The sequence below is a fragment of the Alosa sapidissima genome, chromosome 8, assembly GCF_018492685.1.
Source record: "Alosa sapidissima isolate fAloSap1 chromosome 8, fAloSap1.pri, whole genome shotgun sequence".
NCBI lineage: Eukaryota > Metazoa > Chordata > Actinopteri > Clupeiformes > Clupeidae > Alosa > Alosa sapidissima.
This window is the reverse complement of record NC_055964.1, coordinates 30,636,899-30,647,052: the sequence shown is the minus strand read 5'-3', so window position 1 is coordinate 30,647,052 and position 10,154 is coordinate 30,636,899. Positions and strand designations below refer to the sequence as shown.

At 41.6% G+C, this 10,154-nt stretch overlaps 2 protein-coding genes across 6 annotated transcripts in view; one reads left to right on the top strand and one right to left on the bottom strand.

Annotated features, from left to right (window-relative positions):
- LOC121714943 (tripartite motif-containing protein 16-like) overlaps positions 1-7,707 on the bottom strand; it is a 12,332-nt gene extending 4,625 nt beyond the window's left edge. Inside the window, exons 1-7 of one of the 4 annotated variants that reach the window (XR_006033487.1) lie at positions 7,032-7,705; positions 6,512-6,607; positions 5,798-6,031; positions 5,180-5,351; positions 5,039-5,071; positions 4,850-4,909; positions 4,039-4,481 (exon numbers count right to left, since the gene is read on the bottom strand). Coding sequence is in view for 3 of the 4 variants with exons in the window: in XM_042100199.1 (XP_041956133.1) it covers positions 4,039-4,111; positions 4,854-4,909; positions 5,039-5,071; positions 5,180-5,351; positions 5,798-6,031; positions 6,512-6,607; positions 7,032-7,616 (1,249 nt within the window). In the remaining variant the exon portion in view is untranslated. Of the gene's footprint in view, positions 1-4,038; positions 4,482-4,849; positions 4,910-5,038; positions 5,072-5,179; positions 5,352-5,797; positions 6,032-6,511; positions 6,608-7,031 lie in introns of all 4 variants that reach the window. The other 3 variants (XM_042100199.1, XM_042100200.1, XM_042100201.1) reach the window with 3 other exon arrangements.
- LOC121714956 (tripartite motif-containing protein 16-like) overlaps positions 1-10,154 on the top strand; it is a 964,796-nt gene that overhangs the window by 451,406 nt on the left and 503,236 nt on the right. The gene's annotated exons all lie outside the window — the stretch shown is intronic.

Below are 10,154 nucleotides of genomic sequence, written 5' to 3'. Positions count from 1 at the left end.
CAATATGAACTGACAACATGTACTGAGTGTGTGTGTGTGTGTGTGTGTGTGTCTGTGAGTGGGTGTCCGTGTGTGTACTGTATGTGTGTCTGTATGTGTGTGTGTGTGTGTGTGTGTATCTGTGAGTGGGTGTACGTGTGTGTACTATGTGTGTCTGTTTGTGTGTGTGGGTGTGTGTGCTTCTGTGTGTACATGCATGCATGTGTGTGAGAACAGAGAACATTGGTGGTAAGTTGTAGGAGTGTGTGTAAGGAGATGTCTTATCTCCTGGATGAAAATTATACTCTTTCCCATTCATTTCCTATGGCGGTCATTTTTGACCGTAAACAAAAAAAGTGTTTCTACATTGAATAAATCACTCAAAATTCAAAGAAAGTAGTCAAAAAAAATTCTATGTGTTCAAAAGCCTTTTGTGAAGGATATCATAAGATTTTGAGGCAATCTGGTGAAAAATGGCATATTTATGGTACAGGGAATGTGTAAATCGGTCATTTTTGACCAGAACAGTGTTAGAAGGTTAAGGGGCCATGTCAACCCATTCCATAACCACTCATTTCATGTATAGCGCCACCTAGTTAAAAACAAAAAAGTAAAAATGAGGTGTTGTAATCGCAGGTATCTGTGATCTAACTGTGACCTAACATAGTCAAAAGTGAACGAAATTGGAAGTGTAGGATCATTATGACACCCTCCGAATGCACGCCAAGTTTCGTGGAATTCCGTTCATGGGGGGCCACACAATAAATTAATTTATGTTACTGTACACCAACTGGCTGTAGGTGGCCGGAGACAGTTTTCTGTGAATATCATGGAGGGCCATACAATAAAATAATCTATGTGTACATTTAGTGACCGTACACCAACAGAGTTTTCTGTGAATATCTTGAGAACCGTAGGGCCTAGTATGACCAATTTTTTGCGTATGTTTGCCTCCAGGGGTCATGTTAACCCATTCCATATGCACACATGTGCATAAACAGATACACACGCACACACATACACTCACAGTAAGTAAGTATGACACATACTCACACAGTAGACATATGTACGCATGCATGCACATGCACACATACAGGGACATACGCAGGCACACACACAAGCACATGCACGCACGCACACACACACACACACACACACCCACACACACACACATAAATATAAACATGTACAAGCACACATGCACACAATTCAGAATTATGAACAGGCAAGATGGGGGTGGGTTGTATAAAATGTATTTTACATGTGAAATCTATGAACTAATCATGTTTTGGTACTTGTTGTCTAGCAGATACCAGTGAGAATTGAGTGTGCATAATGCAATTCAGTGAGACAGTTAGAATCATATATGCCTTTCAGCGTGACTTATTTTTGTGGAAAAAATGTGCTGAACTGGGTGTGTTAGTGTTAGTGTGTGCAGAGAAAGATGTGTTAGTATATATTCAACAAAATGTGTTTTTGAGAAGAAAATTATCCATTTAGCCAATTGTGTTTTGTAGGTGTGAGTCTGTGTTAAGAGTTTAGAAAAAGTATCTGAAGTATGGGTAAGTGCTTGTTAGCGATTGAAAAAAACTGTAATGTTACTGTGTGTGTGTGTGTGTGTGTGTGTGTGTGCGTGTCAGGGATGGAAATTAACCACCCGCCCCCCGCCAAATAGTATAGTTTTGTGCGCTGGCGTGTGAATTTGGTCAACTTACCAGCCACTGTGGCGGGTAGAGCTAGCGTACCACAAATAGTCAGATCCGGTCTAATTTTCATACTTATTGACGGTTAAAAATAAGAAAGTGTCTGTAGGGATCATGTAGCCTAACGTTACCAGCCTATAAGGGTAAATCGCGCTGATTTGAAGTTCTACAACTCGTACTGAGCCGCCACCGCAGCATAGCCTATAGGCACTGGTGCAGCGCTTCACTTTCACTTCACTACCATTAAGAAACTGTCACTATGCTTTCATGTGCCACTGCTATATTATTTCAGGATGACTGCATAGACATAAATCTAGTGAGATCTGTGGATCTGCGTTATATCTTCACAGGCTTATATTCTCACGTAAATAGTTCTCTTTTGAATTGGCCCGTAGGCCTATTTAATCCGGCCCGCGACACGCTGCTATTTAGACCTATGAGGCAGACAGAAGCAAGCAAATGTCTACACGGTCTCCAACGTTGGGCTTTTGTCATATATGATAAGGCCAAATACAAAATAAATGTTAACAATATTGCCTAGATAACTGTACAACCAGAGTTTTTCCAATGTAGTTTCACAAAATGCTAAGCATGCATATTACGTTTCTTAAAGCTGAGCTGTGGTTAAATTGTTCAGTGCATGATTTCATTACGGGCCAAATAGAAAATAAATGCTAAATGTTAAATATAGCCTTGATACCTGTAAATATTTAAATCAGATGATGTACACTATAGTTAGATCAAGTTGGAGAGTTGAATTATAGGATGCTCCAGAACTCACACAAACGGAGTCTTAAAGGAGCCACACCACTTTTATGACAAGACACTATAGCATATGAATGTGGTTCTGTTGACCTTTAGTTTTGTTGCTACTGTGCTTGGAGGACAGCTGGTAGGTTTAGGGCAAAACTCAGCACATTTTAGTCGTATTGCAATAATGCCGATTACCGTGATCATTTTGGGTAGCCTACTATAATCATGATATCACATTTTCATGCCGTTTCTCTACTATAATCATGATATCACATTTTCATGCCGTTTCTCTACTATAATCATGATATCACATTTTCATGCCGTTTCTCTACTATAATCATGATATCACATTTTCATGCCGTTTCTCTAGACTAGCATTTGTGTGTGTGTGTGCTTGTGTGTGTGTGTGTGCCTGTGTGTGTGTGTGTGCCTGTGTGTGTGTGTGTGCCTGTGTGTGTGTGTGTGCCTGTGTGTGTGTATGTGCCTGTGTGTGTGCCAGTGTGTGTGTGTGTGTATGTGCCTGTGTGTGTGTGTGTGTGTGTATGTGTGTGTGTGTATCTGTCTGTGAGACTGTGTGTGTGTGTGTGTGTGTGTGTGCCTGTGTGTATGTGTCTGTGTGCGTGTGTGTGTGTGTGTGTGTGTGTGTGTGTGTGTGTGTATGCCTGTGTGTGTGTGTCTGTGTATGTATGCCTGAGTGTGTGTGTGTGTGTGTGTGTGTGTGTGTGTGTGTGTGTGTGAGTATGTGCCTGTGTGTGTGTGTGTGTGTGTGTGTGTGAGAGTGAGTATGTGCCTGTGTGTGAGTATGTGTGTGTGTGTGTGTGTGTGTGTGTGTGTGTGTGTGTGTGTGTGTGTGTGTGTGCATATTTATTTGTGTGATTGCATACAGTACATTAGTGCAGTGGTTCTTAACTGATCTTTTCTTTGGGACCCACAATTCCCCATGTTTACAAAGTCATGACCCATATGTATGTGGCTGTGTGTGTGTGTGTGTGTGTGTGTGTGTGTGTGTGTGTGTACGACCCATGTATTTTTTTTAGCAATCAAGCGGAATACGCTGAGCTACATGGTAGGACACACACAGTGCCTGTAGGCCTACTTGTTTGGAACATGCTGATGTTTGGCATTACATTTGTGAAGTCTTCAACTCCTCATGTCACCTCTCAAAGTACTCGACAGGTTTGTCTTTGACAGATGAGCTTTGTTTCCATGTGGCGTTTTCGCTCATGAGCCAGCAATTCAGTGAACACCGCACACTGAGGTTTCTGTCCCGTTTTGTCCCAATGTAAGTGAATCCATATCCTACTTCAAATATTCAGGGTTGCAGCCTACTTGCGTTTACTGCTAAAATGATGTCTAACATGACCTGTCATATAAAACATTGTATATGTCGTTGGTAATTACTGACATACAAATAAAGTCTATCGAAATAAAGGTTCAATATTACATCTGATAAGGTAGGATTTTAAATGGGCGATTTTTTTTTTTTAGAGAGGAGTGGAGTTGTGCATGTGTGTTTGCGTGGTGGTGTAGCAGGGTGGTGTGTGGTGGTGTGCACGTGTGGTGTGTGGTGGTGTGCACGTGTGTTTGTTTGTGTCCAACTTACACTGCAAGAGCTCCTCTCTGGTCACTGGTTCAGGACAAGCAGCCTGGACATCAGACACTGAAACAGAACATGTCACTTTACTACCAAAAACTTAGATTTTGCAGTATAAAGAGACTATATAATGATGACGGCATATTCATTTTCAAATCAAATCAGTAGAGGTTGTATAAAGAATGTTATGTGGCATTATGAGTCCCCAGCTACTTAAATCTTAAAGGCCTCCAACCTCCCACTGACGAGTCCCTCATCTTCATTAGGAGGGTAGGGGCATGTTTAGAGTCCCTCATCTTCATTAGGAGGGTAGGGGCATGTTTAGAGGCCCTCATCTTCATTAGGAGGGTAGGGGCATGTTTAGAGGCCCTCATCTTCATTAGGAGGGTAGGGGCATGTTTAGAGGCCCTCATCTTCATTAGGAGGGTAGGGGCATGTTTAGAGGCCCTCATCTTCATTAGGAGGGTAGGGGCATGTTTAGAGGACCTTCAGTTCTAACCCACCACAATCAGTTCATTATCACAAGACAACTGCAGAAGTAATTGGTGTAATCTAGTGGTTTGGAGTAAATGATAAGGTTACTGTTTGTTAAAGCTGAATTCTAACTCTATCTCTGATCTCAGCTTCTGCTTTTGTTTGTTGTTATTGATAAATGTAAAGATCTTAACTCTGGGGCCCAGCCACAACCCCCATGCCTTTATAGGTTTGATATCTGAAAGAATGTTTTAAAGATGAAAAGATTCAGTGAGACCATCATTCCGTTGCTTGACCCCAAATGTAGAGACTTGGAGGCTGTTAGAATCAGTGAGTAAAGACTTACTGGCTGGTGGCAGCACCTCCTTACTGTTTGTTCTTCTGACTGGGAGTTCAGGATCAGTATCTGGGAACCAACACAGAGACACTCATTCACCCAGGATCAACAAAACAAACAAACGCACATCTTGCGTTGCATATTATTCTTTTGTGTGTACTCTACTTTTTGGGAAATGTAACTTAATGACAGACTTACATTCTAAAGACTGGATGATCTTGATTTGTGCCACTGTTGAGAGACACAGAACACACAGAGTGAAATTAATCCAAAACTGTTTGAATATAACAGTGTGTTGTAAAAGTTCATAATTGTGCCCATTCTAGATATTTGTCCAACCTTTTGCAGATATCTTGGCTACTTCCTGCTTGAAAATGTCTTCCAGTTTCTCCTCCAGCTGCATCTTCACTGCAGAGACAGATTCCTTCACAGCCTCAAAAGAGAAACTTTGGCTGAAGGTTATGCTGGGTAAGTCTTTAGAGCGAGGAGAATCTCTGAAGGATGGAATATTCTACCGAGAAAAATATAAGAGTTGAACAGTTTATTATGAAGGTCATGCTGGTTGGAACTGTACTGCAAGGAGCACCAGTGACTGACAACATTCTGCAGAGAGAAACACACAAGAAGAGACAGGCCACCTGAATATTCAGTCAGGGCTGTTTCCCCCAAATGCTGCAGACATAATGAAGTTCATCAGTTGGTTTAGTGTGTGTGTGTAATTGTGCATTAGTGTGTTTAAGTGTGTGTGCATGTTAGATAAATACTGTACATACTGCATGTAAAGCAATACAATCTATGTGTTACCTCATCAAACATCATACAGCTCACATACAGAGTTTTATTCCACAATGTTGATGTTTGGACATATGTCATATATTTCACAGAAAGCTATCAACTCAATATTTTGTCTTATTCTTTACATTTATGTTCAGTTTCAGGAGGGCAGGTCAATGTTACCTTGAGGAAATGGATGTGATCCTCTGTGTGTGAAAGCTGCTCCAGTTCAGCATCTCTCCTCTTCAGCTCAGCAATCTCCTGCTCCAGTTGCTTCAGGAGTCCTTCAGCCCGACTCACCTCAGCCTTCTCCTGAACTCTGATCAGCTCTGTCACCTCAGAGCGCCTTCTCTCAATGGAGCGGATCATCTCAGTGAAGATCCTCTCACTGTCCTCCACTGCTGTCTGTGCAGAGCTCTGTTAGGAGACACACAAAGAGGAGGGCAGGAGACACACAGAGGGAGGTGAAGCTGAAAGTGTTTCATGGTGTCAGTGGTTCTTTGAGTGCTGTAGAGATGATAGCAGAGGCTCAGTTACTCACTGGGCTCACAACAATCTAGCCCAAGAAGGTGGAATTACAACGTGATACTGCTAATGTTAACTCTTTCATCCCCCAGAACTCAGCAGTTATATCACAGGCTTAATTTGACACAAGAATTAGAACTCTTTACAGTACTGCCAATTTTGACCCCGAGAATTAAGCATTAATGTTATTGATTTTGCAGCTTAGTTCCTAATGTCTATTAATGTTGTGTGTGTCTGCTATTATATCCATCATTAAGCAAAAGGATAAAACTAATTCTGAGTATTGATGTTATGGGTATCCATGATCTGTGATATTAATGACAATAACATTTGAAAGCTGAAACCTTCATCAGTCTGCTGTTATCTTCTCACCTTGAGAGTCTCCACAGCCTTCCTCAGCTCCTGCAGCTCCTTCTCTCTCTCCTGGAGTCTCTGCTGGAATCTCCTCTGGGTCTGCCCCAACTGCTTCTGTTCATAGAAATACAGACAAACTCAACTATGCTTCCTATTTATTTATCAAAACAATGATTACAAATACATGTAGCCCATTGCTATGTCTTGATGAACAGGTAATATAAATAACATGAACTCTTTTCAGTTGGAGAACTGGTTTAAAGCATTAAACACAAATCAAGCTGGGTCAGAACCTGTATATTGGACCCGCCGTATCACATTCAGGTTGATGCTGCCATGTCAATGTTTAACAGGTTATACAACATTTTGCACTTTGCACCTGCTAATGATTTCCTGGATTGTGAGTTCTCTAATGAGAACAAGAGTCTGCAAAAAATCAGTAAACTTTAAGAAGTATAATGTTCCTGTTAAAAACACATTATTTGTGTATCAGACCTCTCAAATAAAATGAAGACACACGTGTAGCTCCAGTACTCACCTGTTTGTTTTTCCATTCTGCTGCAGCTGTGACTGTGTCATGGCCTTTATGTTCGTCCATCGTGCACAGATAGCAGATACAACTCTGATCAGTACGACAAAATATTTCCAACACCTTCTTATGTTCAGAACAGATCCTCTCCTGCAACTGGCCTGTGGCATCAACCACTAAGTGTTTTCTCGGGTTTGCATCATTGTGAACTTTGAAGTGGATTTCACAGTAAGACACCAGACACTCCAAACAGGACTTCACGGCTTTGAGTTTTCTCCCAGTGCAGACATCACACTCCACATCTCCAGGTCCAGCAGTAGATAGAGCAGGAGGGGCAGCGTGCACTCTGGTCTTCCTTAGTTGTTCCACAAGCTCTGCAGCAACATTATTTTTGTTTAAAACAGGTCTCGGAGTAAAAGTCTGTCTGCATTGTGGGCAGCTGTAAACTCCCTTCTGGTCTTCCTGATCCCAGCAGCCCTTAATGCAGCCCGTGCAGTAATTGTGTCCACAGTTAAGAGTCACTGGATCCTTCAGTAGATCCAAACAAATCGAGCACATTAAAATGTCTTCGTTACTTGAAATCGCCTCTGCCATTTTCCTTACGTGCTAACAAACACTAGCGTACGAGAAGCTGCTGAGTAACAACTTTCTTTCACTTTCGATTCTTCTGCGTGTTGCTTCCTTGTTGCGTGCAGATCGGGGTCAAAGTGCCCGTTCATTTTGTTAATCATGACAAGCTGCATACATAATGTGACCTATTCATAGGTGCCAACTCTCACGCATTGGCCGTTAGTCACACGCATTTGATTAGTTTCACACACTCACACGCCACACCCCCGATTTCTCACGCTGAAGTGTCAACCCGGTCGGTCAGATGCCTGAAAAATGAGTTTAGCCTATCTATAGATCTACCTGTTGAGCCACGGTTATGCTTTCAGAGACGGTGAGAGGGTTCAAGAGCACCCCCTGTCTGTGGAATTTTCTAAATTTTCTCTCATTTGCGATATACTTCAGAAGCCATCCCAGGCGCATTCCCCCGCATTTCCCCGGCTGCAGGTATGCTTTGAGTATTATTGAGTATTTTTCACGCTGAAGTGTCAACCTGGTAGGTCAAATACCTGGCAGATGAGGTTCAACTAAACTAAACCTATACATGATATCACACATCAGGTGAACGTGCGGAATCTAAGCTTTCCAATGATATTAGCGCCAAGTTGCTGTGATAAATGGTTCGCGAGAAAATTAACATTGAACCAAGGTGCAATTTAGGCTAATCATATTTGGATTTTGCACACAGTGCACACCCATTACTCTCGGTTTAATATTTCACTAACCCTTCACACAACACGTGGCAAACCCAATATCACAATAAACAGCAAACCGTACCGAATACGAGGATATAAAGCATGCCTCTGTGCAATAAGTGGTTCCTGAGTAATCCGGTTTTGAAATTGCAACACATTTCTACATAGCCTCATTAGGGCGAAATCATAATGTATTCTAATGTAAACTATTTGTCAGTAGGCCTACATACATTTTTGTAAATTGCTCAGCCATAGATTATCCCACCATCATGGTTCTTATATTGTCAGGTTCCAGCCAATCCCATTACAGATAAATTAATATATTTATATTGGCATGCTTCCTAGTGACATTAATGCAAAAATATGAAGAAAATCAAATAACGAGACACAAATATTGATATAAAGCCTGACATAAGCCATATGCAAACATTCACATCATGCAGATATGGGTACATCCTGAAAAAGGAATAGCATGTAGGCTATAGGCTATGGCCATTACAATGACCAATATATTATCTTAAATAAACCAGCTGAATAACACAGGTGACCACTTCTGCATAATTTCATTGAGTGCTGAAATGTACACACATTTTTGAACATTTCTGAACTGTGAAATGTAGCATATGTTTTTGTGGTTGTGAACTTATTGCAATATCACCATAACTATTCCACCTGTGTGTGCATGGTTATAATTCTGAAGTGCAAAATAGCTTAGGCTACAGCACAAATATTTCCATAAAAATAAGCAAGTTTGACCTCTGAATTTATTTTGAAAGTGCACCTGATTGATGCATTTAAAAGTTAAAATATACAAACATTTCTTAAATTCTTACAAAACACCCACCCACTTTTTAAAATTGTTAGTTTGGACCCCCATTTAATTAATTTCGTAGGCTGGCTTTATTTTGTTATATAGAAGTATCTAAATAACCTGTTAAAATGTACCAGAATTCAGGAAATTGCATCTAGTCCAAAAAAAATTTTCTGGGGGAGAACCCCCATACCCCCCCTCTGAAATGTCCCACCCACTTTTACAATGCCTCCGACGCCCATGGTCCTAGTAGTAGGCTAGATCCTTTTGATACCAATGTTCATTTAACTCTGGGACCCTGGTCCCAGGGATGGATTACTGCACGGGCATTCTGGGCCCAGACCCAGGGGCCCAAGGTGTCAGGGTGCCCTGAAGCCCAAGCCTTTGCATGGAATCATTGCCTCAATATCAACACATCAGGATGTAGGCTATGAATCTGATTGAATTTAGTATTGGCCATCCCCAAAATGCTAGCCTGACGAGCCAGACCCACATTAAAATGTAGGGTCTGGGCACTTACCGTTCGCAGTGCTCAGTCCGAGGGGCGGGATAATCGGTTGTCTTTCAAATTCCCTCTGCACGCAAAAGGACAGCACTGAGTCCCATGCGTTTTCCCACCAACGGAGCTAGTTGGCTAGTTCAAACTTTTGCCATCTCGAAACAAGCGTAACTCGTGTCACACTGTTGGCCAACAGCAATATCCATCTTCTTTGTTTTCAAGTAACAGGGAATTTAAGCCAAACCGTTGCAACTCTGCCATCAATCATTATGTTATGCCCCCCTAACGACTCTATAGACGATTTGATTGGCCTGATAGAAGTTTAATTTTTCGAGCTCACAAGCCAACAGAGAGTTGCTAGACTACCCCTGGAAGCAAATGTAATTTGCTGCCGCTAGGGTGTGTCTAGATTTCTAAGCTACCAAAATGCACCAGAATACAGGAAATCACATCAAACAAATGAAGAAAATTCTGGGGGAGGACCCCCAAACCCCCCTTCCACATGTGTGACAATTAGT